Source organism: Talpa occidentalis, unplaced genomic scaffold (genome assembly GCF_014898055.3).
Source record: "Talpa occidentalis isolate TD23 unplaced genomic scaffold, MPIMG_talOcc4v2.1 talOcc4.9, whole genome shotgun sequence".
NCBI classification, from domain to species: Eukaryota; Metazoa; Chordata; class Mammalia; order Eulipotyphla; family Talpidae; genus Talpa; species Talpa occidentalis.
The window spans coordinates 32,122,127-32,143,035 of NW_023605305.1; the positions used below are offsets into that span (position 1 = coordinate 32,122,127).

The 20,909-nt window shown below is 33.3% G+C and overlaps 1 protein-coding gene across 4 annotated transcripts in view; it reads right to left on the bottom strand.

The window, feature by feature from the left end:
- The window catches only part of EPS15 (epidermal growth factor receptor pathway substrate 15), a 123,498-nt gene that overhangs the window by 52,554 nt on the left and 50,035 nt on the right, over nucleotides 1-20,909 (bottom strand). For all 4 annotated transcript variants that reach the window (XM_037500322.2, XM_054691504.1, XM_037500320.2 and 1 more), the window contains exons 9-13: nucleotides 20,303-20,392; nucleotides 19,293-19,438; nucleotides 17,615-17,771; nucleotides 13,545-13,633; nucleotides 3,086-3,158 (exon numbers count right to left, since the gene is read on the bottom strand). In XM_037500322.2, the coding sequence (XP_037356219.1) occupies nucleotides 3,086-3,158; nucleotides 13,545-13,633; nucleotides 17,615-17,771; nucleotides 19,293-19,438; nucleotides 20,303-20,392 (555 nt within the window). The remainder of the gene's footprint in view (nucleotides 1-3,085; nucleotides 3,159-13,544; nucleotides 13,634-17,614; nucleotides 17,772-19,292; nucleotides 19,439-20,302; nucleotides 20,393-20,909) is intronic.

The window sequence follows — 20,909 nt, forward strand, 5'->3', positions numbered from 1 at the left end:
CAGACTGAATAGTGTTACTTAAAAGATAGGTAAGGGAAAAAAAGACCACACAATACAAATACATACATAGCAAAAAATACGCAGAAAACTAAGTTGGTAGGTAGTTAAGGTAACAGCAATAGCAACACAAAACAAAAAAAGAGGTATTTTCAAATTGGTAACATTCCTACCTGAGATAGCCCTATATGAATTAAGGTCAGAGAATGGCAAGCTTGATGATGAAGGAACTGCATTTACTGAAATTTTACCAGGTAATGATTACTCTGTGAGGCACTTTACCTGCATTCTCATTTTATTCCTTACAGCATGTTGCAGAAAGGTGATTAAATTACTTATGATCACAAACCTATATAAAAACTTAATAAAGCAGGTATATGAGGGAATACCTAAATGCTTATTGACTACTTAGAAGAAAATTTTTGATAAAATTGTACCATAGACCATTTAGAAAATAGGAAAGAATGTGGGTCTACTTCCCGTTTTTACAAAAAGATGAAAACCCAAACTATAAAGATTTGAGACAGAATGTTCTTTAAAGTTTTTCCCTCTTGGAATTGGAACATTCTTGTGTTTAATTTCCCCAATTGGAAATAGCAGTGTACCTCATATGAGTTAACAGTGATGATCTCATGAAACAAAATTTGAAGTTAATTGTTGGCTTGGTCCTCAAGAAAAAAATCTTGAATTGAAGGTTTCAAGATGGCAGTTCAATTTAGATAAATGCAAAAAAAAAAATCAAACAAACAAACAGAAAATAGCCTTTTGGTTGCATCTAAAGAGACTTTGAACGTTTGGCTTTTGTATTTGATATATGAGCTCATACACATCACTTTATGACTTTATCATTATAAAGAAAAGCAAGAAGACTAAGAAAAGTCAAGTTTGGATTAGGCAGATCCTCACACCTATGCAGAAAAATTCACTAATAGGTCAACATCCCCTCACATTCCCCCTGATGTCTTCATTTTGGCATTTTCTCATTAGCATTAGGAAATAGGGTCAGAAATAAAGCAGTGAAGGACACATTTTTTGATTATGCTATTTACTAACAGTTTTACTAAATTGCTAGAGAAATTAGAAAATAAACATTGGGAGTTGGAGTTACTTAGAGATTTTGATTATCATGCTGTTTCTAGTCTGTGCACATTACCAGTGGGTAAGTCAGAGCTAATAGGTAATGAAATCTACTTATCGCTATTTCTGGTTCAGTTTTCTTGGCCTTCTGAAAATTGAAAATGATGACTAAAATGAAAATTGTTAATGACTTGTATATGTCAAATATCCATATCATTCTTACTTTATCATCCTGGATGACCCAGAGTTATCTAAATTGGGCTGAAATGAGTATGAATCTACTAAAGTAAAGTTTTAATCAAATGTTCTTTCTCAATTAAGTTATGTTCAACCATTACATTTTGATCTGCACTAACCATGCTCAAGATGTTTTTTTATTATTAACATCACACCTATGCAGAAAAATTCACCAATTTAGACTTTCTCTGACAATCATAGCCTGAATTTAGCAAAGTTTAAGGTTCAATATATGCCTTACCATCACCACTGAATAAAGAAAAACAAGCAAATCACAAAGCAATTTTGACTGACAACAAAACTTCTATAATTAAAATAAATAAATATTCAAGAATAGCTCATTTAGCCTGAAAGAAACAATATAAATTTTACACCTTCAAAAGAGGCAGAAGGGAAAAACCAACAGGTAATGTAAACAAATGATACAATATTGTCTATCACAAAAATCCTTGCATTTTGAACATTATCTGGCTAAATTTAGAAGTAGTCCAAGATCACATCAATAACTATATTCCTTCAGATTGATAAAACTTTTTCTACATTATTTTTTCTTCCATTCTTTGACTATTTTCAATAATCACTGCTTAAAATCTGTGACTCTTCTGCATAGCTTAAGAAATAAAAAACTGCACCAAAATAATGAAATTGAAGTAACTACCCCCTGCATTACCAGAAAGAGAAATATTATTACTGATGATTTTTTGATTCTTGCATCACCTATAGGACAATCACAGTATTTATAATAAATGTAGTTTTCCAATAAGAAAATCAACTTCCAAAAGAAATCTCTCTGGCTTCTTCCCTGGTCTCCCAATAAAATCATCCTCCCATTCCTAGCATAGTCCACTTGACAATTTCTGGTGAATGTACATCAAAACAAAACGATGGATATTAACAATTTAGAGTTCTTCTCCATTTAAAGCTATCAGGACAAGCAGGGAAATCTAACGTACAAGTAACATGTTAAGAAATGTCCATCCATGAGCTCTTACTGGCAACTGCTACCAGTGCTTCTACATCTTGTCTCCTATATGTGCTGGAGCAACATTCGGGAAACAGTGCCCCAGTGACATGGTCACATGCATTGCATACTGCTGTAAATCAACACAGCTCAATTTTCTGCACTTTTAATGTTTGAAATAACCCCTTTTGTATCATTTCCCAATCAGAAACTGAGATTTTTATCCCTTCTATTTATAAAATTAAGCTACTTAACAAAGCGCTTAGTGAAAATGAATTAAATCTCTTCATGCCAAAGTTCAAGATATCCTGGCTAGTAAGCAACTTATAAAATGCTATTTTAATTTATTTCATATCATTTCACATCCTATCAGTATTATGGGAAACAATCCTTTAAGCTAGGTCTCTGAGCTAACAAAATCTCACACCCATGAAAAAGCAATTTGCATTTTCATGATGATGATGATCTCTCTCATTTAATTTTATTGCTGTAATAATATTTACATTGTAAGTCATTCAAACTTACGTTTAATGATGTAATATGCAGGTAAATATTATCTTAAAAATACTTGTGAAAACTAGGAATTTATGCTGAAAAAATACTGCTTTCTCATTGCAGTGTAATCTTTACAGGCCAGAATTCAGAGAAAAACAATCATTGAGCAAAAACTAAATATTTGTATCACATAAATAATAGGTATTCCCTTGACCTATTCATCAATACCACAACCACCACATAGTAAATGACCCTATACATTTAAAAATGAATCCTTCTAAATCATAAATGGAATACTTAATTTTATAATTCACATACCTGAACCTCGCTTGTCCTCTGTTTAATAGCATCTTCTTTCTCCTTAAGGTCCTGTTCCACATTATTCTTTTCCCTAGAAGACCAGCAAACAATGCAAGAATATTTAAGAACATCAGCTACAGCCGGTATGGTTATCCATCCTCCTAATCCTGAATCGCTTTTTAAATACATAGTGAAACATTCAATTTTTAAATGAAGGGCAGATTTTTCTACCCTCTTTTAATTATTTATGGAATAGAGATCAATATAAGCTCTGTTTGTAAAAAAAAAATTGCTTTCTCACTAAAATGTGGTGAAAAGAGAATAGATTAAAAAAAGAAGAGGAGAAAAATAATCAATGAAATACTCAGGTTTCACTGATCTCACTGTTGCTATGGAAATACTGTCCAATAAAAATTGGTGGTGAAAAAGAGGAGGAGTTGCATCAGCTCTGTGAGCTTAACCCTTAAGTACCACTGTCAAGTCAAATGAAAATGGCTAATAGAAACTGTCAACAATATAAAGGAAAGGACATTTACTGAAGTGTTAATTTCCCCTTAAATCACTGATACACACCAATTTTAGAACAAACAAGAGAAAATGTAAAACAGGCCACATACTCTCTAATGCCACATCTACTCCAAAAAACTATTTGAGGACAACCTATAAATTCCAATTGATCAAATTTATAAGACAACATACATATATATATATATATACACACACTAAGTTTTTAAAAATTAGCATTTTAAATTTCTACGTTTCAGATCAAATATGTTAGGATTCACTTTTACTTTGAAATATCATTATCTAAATTTTTATATACTTTGATCAGAGCTGGTGTCTTAATGAGTCAATCCTAAGCAATCCTATATTCAGAATTACAAAATAAAGCTATTTCTTTTGATGTTATAAATTTAACTGTCCACTTGTACTGAAAACACACACACACACACACACACACACTGCTTCCTTCACTTTCTTTTCTACAAATGAGAAAAAGCCATAGAACTCTGCAGTAATACATTTTTGGGGTGGGGGACAAGGTAAAACACTGCAGAAGGGAGGATGGCATTCAAGAAGTCCTCCAGACTAGTACTGCAGAGTTTTTCCTTACAGCTCATGACTAGACTTCAATTTCACCCCAGTCATAACCCAAACATAAGCTCAGGCTCTATTAAGCTATGACATAAAGGAAAGTGGGAAAATTATACCAGTGGAGATACTTAAGGGACAATTGCATAATACATGTATAATTCTCACCTATTTGATGTGACATTTTTAAATGTAGACAACTATCTATAGTTTTGGATATGTAGGCACAATTTTCCTAAGATCTGTATTGGAGGGAAAAGCATAAAGATAAAGCTATCTGTCTATTGTTACTTTTAATACTTGAGAAGGCCAAGGAGCTCACTAACCATCAGTCAGATGGATTGCAATGTGGGTCACGATGTCTGGAAGATTTTAAACAGTCCTTTGCCATGCAAATCATTGTTTCAGGCTGTTCTTCCCATACCTTAAACTACTTATTATGCAAAGGTCACCCCCTACTTCCAATCTTTATAAAATTAGGTAAAATCAAAAAATAGAAAACAGAGGAAGAAAAATCTAAATATACCCCCAAATTCTGCAAGCTCAATTTTGGAAATTTTTTTCTTTCCTCCTATGTGAGTATAAGAGTGTTTTCAGTTCTGCTGCAGCATGTCACAGATAAGTCACATGAAAAACTAGACTCCTCCCCCAATCCCAAATCCTTACAGATATTCCACACAAGGTCATTATCAATTCAGCTCCTCATTTCTGATTGTAGCTAATAACCAAAACAAACAAACAAACAAACAAAAAACAGAAAACATTCAAGAAATCTTAGATTAACATTGCACACACTAAATGTGCACGTTTGTATTCACTCCTTTCTGCTCTGCTGTTAAGTGCTATTACTAACAGTGTCTGCTCAGAGAGGATCAGGTATGCATGCAGGAAAACCCGGCTTCATGAAGGCAGTGAGCTGACTTCAAGTAGCCAAGACAGACAAACAGGAGAGATGGGAGGGAAAAAAAGAAGCTTACTTGGTGAAAAAGGAAAACAGATTACAAAGGACTCAGCTATAATAGGCAAACACAGTCTATGTTTGGGTAAAATGGGGGAACTTTACAAAGTACAAATTTCTCTTCATAATTTTGGGTATAGGAGCAGTAGGGAATGGTGGTGATGTCTCCAAACATATACTGAAGACTACTCCCAATTAAGCTAAACATGGGAATCTTCAGGCATTAATATCGCTTAGGACTGAGATCATTTAACTTTCAATCTACTTTTATCTAATAAAATTTTGGTCTTATGATAATTCTTTTTATTATCAACATCAAGCAGTATAACATATATTACTAAACAGAAAACTTTAAAAATAATAAAATTATCAATTATGTTATTGTTTATAAAATACTGTATTTGACAATCTGTCCTATAAATCTGACTGAAATAAAATAATTTTTTCATGAATTCCGGCAATAATTTCAGAAATTCAAAATTGTTATTCTGTGGTATTCCAGACTCAAACTCTATAGTTCTCCCTCTTAGTTCAGGCAACAAAAAATATCTAAATAGGGCCTCCCCGGTGGCGCAGCGGTTGAGCGCTGGGTTGCAAAGCTGCCCGCGGTCTCTGCGGTGCCGGTTCGATCCCCAGCTGCTCCCTGGCCACCGGAGGAGGGTCCCACATGGCGCGCAGACCTCTCCTGCCGCCCGCTGCTCCCCTCAGCAGTGTACTTCGGTCCTTCTGCCTGCTCTGCTCCCCGCTCTGGCTCTGGTGAATTCTCTCACCCTCCCGTGCTTCTGACTGTACCCAGTGCATGCATAAACAAAATAAATAAATAAATAAAACATGCCTCTATTAAAAAAAAAAAAGTTTAAAAAAAAAATATCTAAATATACATTTAGGTATACTAAGGATGTTTGACTATATTTCTTACATTCTCTTTTCTTTCAAATTATATGCATATTGTCCTAAAGGCAATGAATGCATAACTAATACAAAGGATTTTTTTAACATTAGTAATTTAAAAATAATTCTTTTTAAGGTTCTGTGCCACAACAAAAAATAACGTATAGATGCAATTTCCTAAAAAGCCCACCAACAACATGTGGATAAGACATATTTCAAAAATACGTGTATAATCATTTTGCCCAAAACACTACTCATCCTGATAAAAGTTATTGCCTTGATCTTAGAACTTACAGAAAGGGAAAAAAAAGGATTCTATATACCCTCTACCTTAGATTATGTCTCTTGTCCTGTTCAGTCTCAAGATTCTGACACATCAAGAGGAAGTCACAAATACCAAATCCATAAAGGCCAAGGAAAGAGTTCCCTAATAATTTCAAAAGCTGATCTGTTCTGAGTCCATGGAACCTATTATCTCAACCAACAAGGAAAGCAAAGCTTAAGGTCAGCTTTCAGAAACTAAAGTTGATAATTACATAAGCCTACTATGAAGTAGTCAAAACCTATTCACAAGGACACTCAGGTCCAGGGAGTTTTCAATCCATGTAATTCACGTCTACTTTTCTAGGCTCTGTTTATGGAGAGAAGGAACTGAACTACTTGTCTTACTTTTGATACAATACTAATATTGTCAAAAAAAAAACAGGAGTAAATTGCCTTCACAGTCCTTCCTAGATACACAGTTTGATGCATTTTTTCTGAATATAAACCATCACTATTTTCTAACCAAACAATAAAAACTAGAAACAAATTAGAAACCAGAAAGTTGTGACAAGCACAAAGGTATATTTTTGAATTCTTAAGACTTATTTATAAAAATTCTTTTGCACATATTTAAACCTAAAGATGCTCTTATGATTATTAAACAGCTTAACTGCCGATCGAGCTCTTACAAGCAAACAAACGGGCATGTTATTCCCATTATGAAGTCTTCAGTAAGTCTTTTGAGTCTACAGAAAGCAAGAAAATGTGACTAAAAACTGGAGACCTGGATTCTAATGTGGTTCTGACATTAAATAGTTTTTCTGATTCTGATTAGGTCATAGAACTTTCAGAGCCTCAGTCTTAGTTTTCATTATGCAAATACTAGTACCATCTTAAGATTTGCAAGGCAAAATGTATGTCATATAATTAGGAATAAAGTCTATTATGCTTTGGTTGCTTTTCACTCATAACATTAGCATAGCTTAAAATTTTAAATGACACTGATGAGGTTTTTTTAACTTATTAAAAGGAATTATGGGTTTAAAATTTTAGAAAACAATCTAAAACAGTTATAGAATTCACTTAATCACCAATATCTCTGTCCAAATATCTTGTGTAAATATTCAAAATAATCTAACTACTCTCTACTTTTAGAAACTTATTAGATGGTTTTGAAAGTGTAAGATTTGGACAGAATTGTTCAGGATTCAAACACTGTCTCCATCACAGGTCACAGAAGTAACAGCTTCTTTGTTCTGGCTGACTCTCCCTTCCAATAACATCCAGCAATCCTATTAGAAAACTGTTACTTGCTTCTCCCTCAACTATTATCTTTCTATCTATACACAACAGTTCAAATAAAAGATGTCATCTTTTTATAGACTCTAACTCTCTGAGCAATGATTGGCCAAGGATTGGCTCTTGACTGAAAAGTTTCGCCAACAGTATTCTACTTCACAATTACAGGTGTTAATTCAAGAACAAGCCCATGACCAAAGCAAAGGCAGTCAAAATCTTTATTTAGGATGCCTTCATTCAGAACTAACAAAAAACTACTATTACCACTATCACATCTTGTCTTCCTCCTCATCATCACAGAAACCAAGATTCATTAAGCAGTTACTACATGGCAGGTATTATGTAATAAGCACTTTATATGGCTGTCCATGCCTAAAGAATAATAAAATTTTCACACAAAGAAGCCAAAGTGAAAGGCAGGGAGACAGTTTTGGCATATAAAGACTATATTAGTGGATACACAGTGAATAAAGATGTAATTTATAATATCAGTAAAATAAAGTGGAAAGGTTAGAGCTTATATTAGTAAAACCTTACATACAATTCAAGTTCAGTTGTTATCAACTCCAATTAAATCATTCAGTTTGGAATGATGAATAGGTTCTAGAGATGAATAATGATGGTAGCTGCACAACAATGTGATGTACTTAATGTACTTAATGCCACTAAATTGTATACATAAAAATGGCAAAAATGATAAACTATATGCTATTTGTATTTTCCCACCATAAAAAATGAATGAAAAAGAGAAAGCACAGATATGAGAAAATTCCAGCTAGTAGACTAACTCATCTAGAATGGAGGACTCAAGTGTGGTAACACTGAAATGGTAGATCAGCATAAGAGTATAACTGAACTTTAATATGAGGTAAAAACATACAAACTTTTAATATAGTATGGATATCTAAAGCTTTCTGAGCTATGTTTTGTTACACTGAATGGCATTATTTAGCAACAGAGCCCTTTTTCTGCTGACTTTTGCTTTGTGGAGAAAGAGGAAGTAGCTCTTATTGCTCAAAAGTTTGAAGATTTTTGCTAGAAAGGCAATAGGACACTGTGACTGCTTATCTTGGGAACTGTCATATGTCTTGAGCTAGATAACAGTAACAACTACAGACAGGTGATGAGAAAGTCTTGGCTTGTAATTCAAACCAGACTGAAAGTTGGACAAACTTTCACTGTAAGAATTCATAGTGAGTTGATTAAAACTTTAAAGTTTGAGACTAAAGAGAATGGTTTATATCCTAAGTTTTTAATTTCTCTAAAAGCTGCCGTAAATGTACAGCCTACATGAATAAGTGCTTAATAAGTGTCAGATATTATTATTACTATGATTACCTTTATACTTTTAATAAAAGCACGTTATTTACAAGTTTTGTGGGTTGTGTTGTTGTTTTGGAAAACGTGCAGTCAAGCACCCAGAGCAATCCTAAGCACTTAGGACTTACATGTATTGGTAGAGACCATGACTCTCAAGTTCTCCTGGCCCAAAACCAGGATGACAAATTGAAATGGTATGGTGTAGTTTTTACTTCTTGATGTTCTTGCTAAAAGGACAGAGACAGGAAGGAAATAGAAGCCAGCACAAGACAAATAAGGACTAACTCCTGCTTCAGCATAATTCACTTACATCAACACATTAAATGACTGAGGCAGTTTCTCAGTAATGTTTTTGTCTTTTCACTGCCAAGGACTTATCTATTTGGGCGACTTTATTTTCAAAGCAAAGTTTTTTAAAAATGGGGCCAAAGATAAAAATTTTTAAGGGTATGAGAACTCCTGAAATAAATGCAATATGGTGTACACAACTATACATTTTCTTTTCCTCCAGGGGCAAGACCAATAGCCTTCATCAAATTCTCAAAGGAAAACCTGAACACAAAAATAGACTGGCAAAACATGAAAATTCAGCCCCCCACACTTACTGTTCTGATATGGATTAAAAATCTTTTTGTCTATAAAATCCTCTTCTATGGTCTTTAAAATATGCTATCACACAGATCTTTTATCTTTCATTATTTAACAATTGGCTTCCAGTCTTTCATAAAATTTGTAGGAAGTAAATACAGAAAACACTCTACTATTTACAATATACTTTGATTTACTCATTCAATCAACTAATCTCTGCTGAGATTCTATGTCAGGCACTCTGTGTGGTTATCCAAACCTATTCAAATGAATATACAGTGCCTACCCTAAGAAGTTCAAAATTAAACAAACAAAAACAACCAATAATGAATGTAGTAAGTACTATTACAAAAGAATGAAATCTCTAGAAGTAGAAAGGAGAGTAACTGGTAATCAAGGTTTTAGGGAGAGCTTGAAAGACAAAGTTATTTGAGCTGGTCCTTAAAGAGTGAGTAAAAGTTTACAAGGCAAAGGTGAATTTAGTCAAAGGGGAACAGCAGGATGAGAGGCACAGAATACAAGCGGTATCATATTGAGGTAAGAGTGGCAAGCCCACCTACCATATGGCTAGAGAAGAGGGATGAAACTGAAATGGTAGACTAAAGCACTATAATGAACAGAGTACAAAATGCAAACCCACTGACTGCTCTCAAGAAGTTTTACAGTGTCACAGTAGAAGACAATTCTACTTTCCTCTGGAAGGTGGCTAAGACAGAGAAATCATAAGGATGCCAAGGAAATATCATGGAGTAGGAGCCTTTATACCACACTCAGGGAAATAAAATGGATCCAACTGGTGATGTGGAGTCACTAAGGAATCTGAGTTTTATTTATACACCATCTGGGAGTAAGATGATCCAAAGGAAGAAAGGAGAAACCAGACATAGAGTCCATTAGGAGGTGAGAGCAGCAATCCAGTTAAGAGATAAAGGTTAAAACTAAGAAAAAGAACAGAGTATGCATGTTTCAACAATATTGAAGAAATTATTTTCTCACATATAAGCACAAGAAACAGTGAGCCAGCATATAGTTTCTATACTTAAGAAGTACATAGTCTAATAGGAGATCCAAATTAAACAATTATAATAAAGGATGGAAAATTATATGTCAAGTGTAATAAAAAAACTACAAAAATAGGTTCTTAAATAAGAACTGACAGGAGGGATTAGTTTCCCCTTTCAAAGAAATGATGTATACAATGAGATCTGAAAGATAATGAAAAGCATTCTTTACCTCACTAACTCCTAAGTTTGTATATAGCGTTCCATATCTCCACTGATTTTCCATGCTCAAAACAAACATTACAGGAAGAAACATTTTTTCTCCTCATTATGCTTTTCTGTACTTTCCAAATTTTTACAATAAGTGCATATTGCAACTATAATCAAGGGGGTAGAGGGGGATCTTGTGAAACACATTACTTATTACATAATACTCATTACAATCCCAAATTATATATGCAGTTTATTTGCAGGTTGGGTCCCTGCACTAAAATTAAAATCCTCACCTGAAAACCAACAAGGGCTAATCTTCTGTCAGGTAACAATTTTGTAAAAGTCACAAACAAAATCTGCATAAATTCTTTTTTCTTATTTTGTAGTCATACACATCACATACTAATATGTTAATAAAAGATTTAAAGTCTGAAAGGCAGTACCAGTATATAGGAAAAAACAGTTATTTACAACAAAGGCCAAGGTTTATAATGTTAATAGCTTAATTACTTGAAGAGAGTAACCTCACACAACCACTTGCAAATGTGAATCTTAACCACTATAATTTCAGCATGGATAGAGGAGTCTCATTATAACATTACTGGAGTTGACAGATGATGGAAGCTTGCCTACATTGTAGATTTCACCTAAAATAAAAGCCTAAGAAAAATATTTTCACAAATGTCAAAACATGTATAAATGTATTACACATTTATAGAATGTGACTACAATCTAAAAACTAACAAGGTTTTAGAACTCTTATGATTTTCTTAATAAAAGTCACAAATTATTAGACATGTTCTTTTTTATAATGTTAGCGGTGATTTACCATACAAGACTGCAACCAGACAACTTACCATTACAGTTACTGGAAGTACTGAAAGCTCAGTTGACCAAAATGTATCTAATATTACAAAAAGTGTGGAAGAGCAAAAATATTTTAAACATGGTGCTCTACTCCCCATTAAAATTCACTACCAAAAATTTTACACATTAAGTAACTCCTGTTGAAGTCAAGTAAATCCTAGAACTCCGGAAGGTGTCTATTTTCATAGGTTGAACGGCACAGAAGTATTTTCAAATCTAGCTATATTACATGTAAAGTAAATTAAAGTGTTAATGGATCAAGTATGACCCATGTGAAAATGAAGTCTAAACACCATTACAGACTAATGAAATTGTTCACATCTACTATTCCAAATTGAAGTAAAAAAAAATTTAAGACCTAATGAATTTATATGACTGAAAAAAAGCACAACTAGTATGTATACAACTCGGTTTGAGTGCTAGCCAGCACTGTTGTTGACCTGATGTGTAACTTTGAATTTATTTTATTTTTTATGATTAAGGAAGAAACTTAACTATAATGTTCTCTAAAGAGATTTTGGTTTCCATAGGATTCCAATATTAGAGACATTGTGTAATAGCTGAATGCCAATCTTTAAGCAGGAAATAAGAATGTGACAGAATTTAGTACCTAGAAGATATGTTCAACACTAAACAATGACATTGAAAAAGGAATTCCAACTAAATTTAGAGAATGTCAAGTCATACTGTTCAAAGAGGTAGATGAAACTCAGTGTAATCACTGGAATTACTGAGGATTTGAGTTCTAGCAGCTGGAGTAGACATTTACTTTCCCAGAATTCATTCCTCCTCCTACTGAATCTCCTATTTTCATGTGGGGATACTCTTGGTGACAAATCATCTTCTCACAACTCCCAGGAGAGATTTCATGACAAATCTATAAACTATACATCCCTGACTACCAACTGTTTTAGGTGTAGACACAGCCCTACACCAGTCTAATCAGATTCACTCTCGGGGCTGTTTTGGTTACTGCCAGAAAATAGGCATGCTTCTAGATTTTAAATTATAAGTACAGGAGATTAGGTGTGCTATAATCCTTGACAACACACAGGGAAAGTCTATCTGAAAATGGTACAACCAGTGGAAGTATGAAAAAGAAATGAGAAAACAAGAGAATGTATTTTATCATTTAAGTCCCAAACCATGCCATAAGCCATCCCTACCTCTAAGAGGTCTTCGTTTCACAAGTCAATAAAGTCACTCTGATTTAAGTTAGCCTGGGCTGACTTGTTTCTTGTAACTGAAAAACCATAACTACTAAGTTTCTTTAGTCTCATGGATGAGGAAGAGCATTGCTAAATTCTTACCAACAACCGAGGGAAATCATTTAATCCCTTTATACCCCAATACCAACAATAAAATCAAATATCAGTCATTATCTGCTTCAAAGTATTGTGAAGGTTTAAAATAGAAAAGTGATTTCTAAATTCAGTGCCCTATACCACTATAAATCAGAGACATTCAGCAGGGGAGGGGGAGGGAAAGGGATTAAAATAGGGGCAGGAAGAGCACAAGAAACTATGGTGATGGTTCACGGGTGACTTGGTGAGAATTCTATGGGGACTACACCTGAGAGGAGAAAGCCAAAGCTAAATTTAGCCAAAGCTAAATTCTTACCAACAACCGAGGGAAATCATTTAATCCCTTTAAAGTTGGAGGAATGCGATCTCATTGATTCCAAGATACGCTTTTCACTTTCTGAAATCAAATAGTATCTTATCATTGATGCACACCATTGTATTTTTGGCAGTGAGTTTGGCAGTGGTACAAAAGAAAATAGTGAGTCCTGAATTAAAAGTCAACTTAGATTTGATAAAGTAAGGTACACTGGTTCCCACTTCAAGAACCATGGTACTTAACCAAGCAAAGTAACATGTACCAAGTTACACATCAAAAGCAAAACAGAACATGCTGTGTGTGTGTGTGCATGTGTGTCTGTGTCTGTGTATATATATAACCAGTTTTAATTTATTTTACATACCTCTGTAGATCAACTATTTCATTATTAAGGGTATCTAGCTCCTTAATAGCAGAAAAGTCTGCAACAGGACTTGTTGATCCTATGATGTTCTAAAAAGAAAAAATTCACAAATTTACGTTATTATTATATAACAAAGCATTAAAAATGTTAAAAGCACTACACAAATATAACGTATTACGTACATTACTGCATTGCTAATACTTAACTAAAAAAACCATAGCTAGTGCAATTCTACACACACACAAACACACAGTTAATATACTAAGACATTTTCCCTTAAATTCTCTGAAAGTTGTTGTTCTAAATATAATGGGTATCACCACTTAATATCTTTGTCACTTGATCCTAGCCTGTCCAGAACCTTGCAGTAAAGCAGATTACAGTCTCATAAACTAATTCCTCCTCTAAGTATAAATTTCTCAGGGAGAGAGATGGTGATTTACCGGAATTTATATTGTTAGGCATAGAGGATAAATACACAAATTTTTGTGAATCTCAGGATTATAATGGTGGTTAATTTTACTCAATTCAACAAACAATAAATTTTATTAAATACTTTTAGTGTCAACTCTATTTAAAGTAAATCAACTACTAAGGAATGACTGTCTTCATATGTGAAATCCTTTACATATGGTTTTCTCTCAATAATGAACATGTTAAAATTAGTATAAATTTTATCTTAAAGGTACTTGTAGCCAGAAAATCTGCTGGGTTTATTCTTGGCTCTGTTATTTTACTAACTGCATGATCTTCCGCATGTAAAAACAGGGAAATGATCTCTGCCCTGCCCACCTTAAAAATTAAATGAAATAATAATGTATGTGAAGTCTACTCTGGTTCAACCTTTTTTGTGAACTCTTGTTGATATTTTATTGCTGACTGAAATCAGAGCAGAAAAAGATTTGCTCCTGCAAATACTAGATCTATACCCAATGTTACAAGATTGACAAATAATAGAATCATCACCATTAAGAAATGTTAAAACTGAGACCTAAACATGTAAAACTAAGATATATTGAGGACCTTCTTAGTAAAACATAAAACTTAGTATTAATACTTGTGTGGCTTTGAATTTAACATATATTCCCAACACACACAACAGACGAAACCTACACATGCGCAACATACCATCTCTTCACATTACTGATGGCTTACCATTCACTAAGCACTTTCAAACCAAATAGTTAATTCTCAAAGCTAATCTGAAAACTGAGTTGTAGACAGGTCAGAGATTATTATTAACCCCATTTTAAAGCTAAGGACACAAATTAAATGACTTGTGCAAAGCTGAACCCAAAAGATTATAAGTAATTTGATGAGAAGTCTTCAGATAAAATTCAAGGACTATTTTACTGATATGCACATTCATATCAAGAGCATTTAGGTAAATGAAATCACTACGGGTCCATCAATAAAATTTAGTAAATAATTCCTTCTGTATTTCTTTCTGCTACATTGCATATAAACCCTCTGATTTTTTGTTTTGATTCTCAATACCAAAACTCATCTATCAAGATTCAATTAGTGCTATTTCTCAATTTTATATTAATTATAGGTTTATAATAAATAATACTTTTTACTGACTTACTAATTAAATTAGAAATTTAAAAGTGAATTTCTGTCTTCACTAGGGGGACTTTAACTCTGTCTCAACTTGACCTATGAGCTAAGCCTGGCCAGACATTTTAATAGGAGAACAAAATTAAAAATTAGCACTTGGTCTCACTTTTATCACCAAGAGTAACTTACATCACCTAAATGGTACTGAGAAATTTGCTATCAGAGGTGTAAGCATACCAAGAAACTCATGACTTCCACACCTCCTCTGTCACTCTAACTCCCAAAAAAAAAAAAAAAAAAAAAAAAAAGACTCACATTTGACATTCTTTCACTATTAAAAATATCATCAAATAAAAAGAGTGATACAAATAATTTTAAACTCTAACAAGTTAACTGGTAATACTACAGCAAGTTAGAAGCATTTGAAAGCAATAAAATGGTATGCTATCAGGAAGCATGAAAAAAGTTCAGCTCACAGAATATGAAGTATAAGAAGGGCATTTGAAGGAAAGTGTAGTGTGGCGCCTTCTTTCCAAATATTTTATCTCACTCTATTTTGTACATTACACAAAAACTCCACATTGGTGATTTTAAGTGGAACAGAGAACCCAGGAAAGACAAGTTAAAAAGCAAACAAGGACCAAGTAACATGTGACAAAAGCATGCTATTTAGATATAATCTCTGTATCAACTTTGCTTCATAAAAATCCTGAAATTTCAAAGTATATCTTGTAAACCAAAAATTGTAATGCTAAAAAGGCATAAAGTAAAGCTCTAACCTTGAGAGAGTAGTTAAGAAACTGACAGTACAAGAAAGGCGAAAAGCAGAGTGCTGCAGAATGGAAAAAATAGTCCAAACTAGAAAAAACACAGAAAGGAAAGCAACATTCAAAAAAAGATTAGTCAAAGCTGCAAAAAATGCAGTACTAAAAAAATCAGATTATAAAGACAAAAGAGATTATTTGAAAGGCAAAACAAATGCAAATTTTATTTAAGGTTAAAAATTTTGGTTACTAGATAAGGCAACAGTAATAAAATCCCATTTTAATGAATAATACTGATAACTGACACAGACAAAGGTGTCTGTGCTCTAGAGATTGGACGCTAGAGAAATCATTATATTAAAAATCCTATATGGAGCAGATGCAATTTGAAGTATCTAATGTTATTGAGACTTCGGGAATTTTACTTCAGGAATTTCTGTACCTGTCATTGTGTCTGTGGAAATTCAGTGGTTTAAAAGAAAGGCAGCAAAGGGAGAAAAACCAGTCTACATAGATTCAAAAAAGAGTGAAACAATATAGCCTCCATAACTGAGATACAGTTATAATCAAGAGCATAAATACAAATGTGTAAACTTTAGCCTTCTCCACAATTTAGAGAACCCATGTTCTACACATCACAAGAAATCTCAAATAATTCACAAAATGCTCACCTCCCACACACACCAAAAAAAAAAAAAACTTAGAAAATAATCAAATACTTCAAAAATAAGGATAAGAACTCTTATAAGTAACTTCTATATGTGGTGACTGTAAATTTCCATTAAGGTGATTTAGAAAAAATCCAATTTTGACTTTTATTGGGTTTGTTAAAATGGGATTTTTAACCTATGTGACAAAATTAATGCAAAACCAAGATATTCTATTGACATATTTAAAACTGCCTCCTCCAGTCACAAGTTTTACAACTCCTACTACATGTAACTGGGAAGAATTCTGTTTGTACAGCAATGATACAGAATGACAGCAAAAATACAAAGTTCTCACTTTTAAAGGCAAGTAGATACTAGAGTTATAGAAGTCATTATAAAGCTCTATTAAACCAAGATACTGTAAGTCTTGCACCACAACAGAAAGGTTTCTAAATAGGAGAGAAAAATCAAGGAACAACATGGCGAAAACAATGTAGTTTTGAAAATTACCAATGCTACCAAAAGTAGCTACAACTTGCTTCTAGATAGTCTCATATGGAATTCAGCCCTATGCCCAGGATAGAAGGTCATCTATACAGCAAAAACCATACTGAATTATATTCAACAGGGTGTTTACTTTGTGGCTTTATTTTTTTTTGGTAAAATTTACAGCAAGAAATCATAATCTCCTGGATTTGTTTTCAAATTCATTATTATCTTCAGTAATAGTGAATCATCAAATGAAATACAAATTAATTCTTAATAGCTTTTATTTATATTTCACCCCCATTCATAAAAAAATTAATTTGCAAATCCAGGAAAGGAAAAATAGGAGCACATTTTTTCAACTGTAATGCTGGAAATATGGTTGCTTATGTGTAATGATTGGTGGGGTAAATGAGCGATAGCCCAAGAATGTTATACAAGACATTCAAGCATAATATTTACAGGCACAAACTAAACCACAAACAGAATATTGCCCTGCTCCAATTTTTTTTCTTTTTCTTTACTACTCCATTCAAATTGAATCTGTCATTTATTATAGCATTTATTTCTTTTTCTTAATGCAGTCAGCTTTTCTTTCAAGTTGTCTTACCTTTTGTAAACTGGCCCGATCTGATGGTGGAATCATCTCAGGAGTAAGACTGTGAGGAGGATCAATGCCCTTTATTAATTTTTGATTGATTAAATGAAAAGCCAAGGCAAACTGATCCTTTGAAAGTTTCCCACAGCCCTTTGTGTCGCATAATGCCCTGTACAAATAAACAAAATGAACAGTATATAAATGCCACATCATTCTAAAATGTAGAGAAAAAAATAATATGACTGTAGTTTTTTTAAACAATCTATTGAATGGAAAAAGAAAGTCATACCAACTGGTGCCTTGCCCAACACTCCCTCAAATGCTTGAAGAGATGAATCAGTTAAAGAGGCAAAAAAGAGAGACAGAATGTTCATCTCGGTGCTGAGCAATGGTTTGCATTGTGCTTTCTTATCAGCTTCCAGAACCACTCAAAAGTAAAAGCTGTGGTGAGTGAAAGAATACCAACATTCTCTACTTCCAAGATTTACAACATTAAATGATGTTAAAGATGAGATTTAAGTCTTAACAAATGTAGTTAATTTAGTGGCATTAGAATGAATCTAAAACAAGAAAAAAATTCCATGTCAGCTTGCTTCCTGCAATTCTTAAGAGTAGGAAGCTAGAGGATCACCAAGTCAAAGCAGAAATAACAGCTGCAAATGGAGATCACATGTGAGGAGAGACAGCAATCTGGAAAGCTTTACAAAGTCACTTTAAGAGAAACAACAAATGTTTCATTCCATTTTCTTTATTTGAAAGTACAGCTTTCTGAAGTCCTGATCTTTGATTCATTGAAAGCCAATGTGGTCTGATGAAGACCATGAGTCATAGTGTCCAAGAAACCTTGAATTCCAGGGTTTTTCCCTTGTGACCTTGGACAAATTTTTTAAAGTTTTCTGTTTCTTCATCTATAAGGTAGAGATAACACCCATCTTGTAAAGTGATTATGAGAATTAAAGACAAAATACGTAAGAAGTCTGGGCATGATGTCAAACCTTTGACAACTGCCATTTATTAGGCGCAGAACCTAGGCAAGGCAATTGAAAGTGGCAGTTATTATTAGTTATACACATTTAATCTTTCCCAGACTTGAATTTTTGTTCCTTTTAAGGCAGATCTACTGTCATCGTTTGTCATTTTCTAAGCTTCTCTTTCTAATTATGTGGTTCCACTTCTGATGTTTGCTGCCATTTGAAAACTTCAAGATAACCTCTGGTATAGTAAGGTGGATTGGCAGCAGGCACACTAAAGCATTATCATATCACTTAATGAGCAATTCACTAGAATTGCTAACTAAAACTAAATTAAAGTTTGTCTTTTTTAAAGTATCAGCTGTATAATTCTTATGTACAGATATAAAAGCATAAGAATTTTATGTGTATATCTTGAAGACATTTTTTATATTGTTTAAATTTCATTTTTGTGGGTTCTCCCCTTAAAAATTTAAGTTTAATTGATACAAACAGATGATGCAATTTAAAATTCTAATAACAATTAACCAATGCTGTTAATTTTATAACTGCAGGTATCCAGTCTCAAGCTTTTGCCAGTTATCTAGAAGAAATGCAGATTTAAATTTTCTCTACAAAGAAAAACTGTACGATTTGCAAATGACTAAAAATGAAGCACACAAAATCAGAATTGATACAAAACCAAATTTGTCTTTTTATCTAAATTTAAATAGTCTTACCAAATATGGGCTAGTAAGGTAGAAGATAAACCTGTCTTCAAGAAGATTTCACGGACTTCCAATCCTGATACAAATCCATCCATATCTTTATCAGTTTTCAGGAAAATTTCATCATATTTAGCTTTTTCTGCAGGGGACACAACCCACTATAGAGGGGAAAGAACAAAATATGAACATATAGTATTTCTGCCAAAATGAATCTGCTAAGTGTCACTCTTTCAACCCATAACACTGTCCCAAATTCTGAACAATTCTAACCTACAAACTACAGCAACAGTGTTATCACTCCCACCACATCCCAATCAAAACCATGGAGAAGAAAAAATTACCTAAGAAAAATACAGGTCAGTTGTTACTATATAGATGCCCATTTTACTTTCTGATCTTTTAAGTAAATAAATTTAAGCACAACTAACTCTTGACTTGTGAATGACTACATGTATATGGGTGGCTGGGATAGTATTAACAAAATATTCAGATAATTCTCAATCTCCATCTTTTATAATTTCATTTGGCATTCTGAGCTGTAGCTAAACTAGCTAAAGGTTGATGGAGAAAAAAAAAAAACCTTCAAAAACCCAAATTGAAAAATTTGAACCTAAAGAATCAAGAGTTAGCTAGTAAACAAATAAAAAACACCTATTAACTATTCCAGAGAAAGCATGCCAGATTATCTGTCTCCACCTTTAGGGAGACCAAGGGAATGCTAATAAAACAACCAGATGACCTATGTAAAAACAAATGCAGGAGGATTATCTATCTTCTCTGTGATATCACATTATGTGAGTTCAACCAAAGGGAGCTCCAAATCTTTGATTTAGATTGATGATTCTATCTTCATCAAGTAGCCAACTGTTAGAAGACATGTACTTTGTTTAAAAAAAAATAAGTCCTTTAACAATGATAAATCTACTGTCTTAATGGTGGGTTGGTAGGCAAAAATGCCTATAGGTGGCATTTTTGGATAATGCTAAAGATGGGATCGAACTCATAGAGTCTGATATACTCACCGTTTTTCTCTTAGAAGGTGGCACCAAGCCTGGGGGCAATGACATTGGCACAGGTTCTTTCTCCAATGCGCAGTATACCAAACACATGGCCTTTAAATTGAAGAACCAGGGTCATATACATTAAAATAATTTAACACCATCCACCCATTAAATTGATTACTGTTCAGCAATAAAGCATCTTCAAGCTGTTTAATGACATGTAATACTCAGCGTGCTTCATATGTTTGCATCATAGGTGCAAACATACCAAAATGTACGTCAATATAATTTCATCATATTTAGCTTTTAAACAATGACAAAGTCTAAAAAAAAAAGAAATCGGGCAGAAAAAGAGGAGGAAAAGAAAAAGAGATGAAAGGAAGGAAAGAGAAAAGGAAAGAAATCAAAGCTAAGCAATTTTTAGGAAGATGGCCATAGTAGCCAAAACGTTAGATATACATCTGTCAACTAAAGTTCTTGCAATGTCAAAAGCAATCAGCCTGGTTTAAAAAAAAAAAAAAATTGCAAAGAGCTAACCATTAACACATAAAAAGTTTCTAGAAATTACCAGAAGAAAAAAAAATCCAATAGGAAAATGGAAAAAGAACATATATATATATATATATAT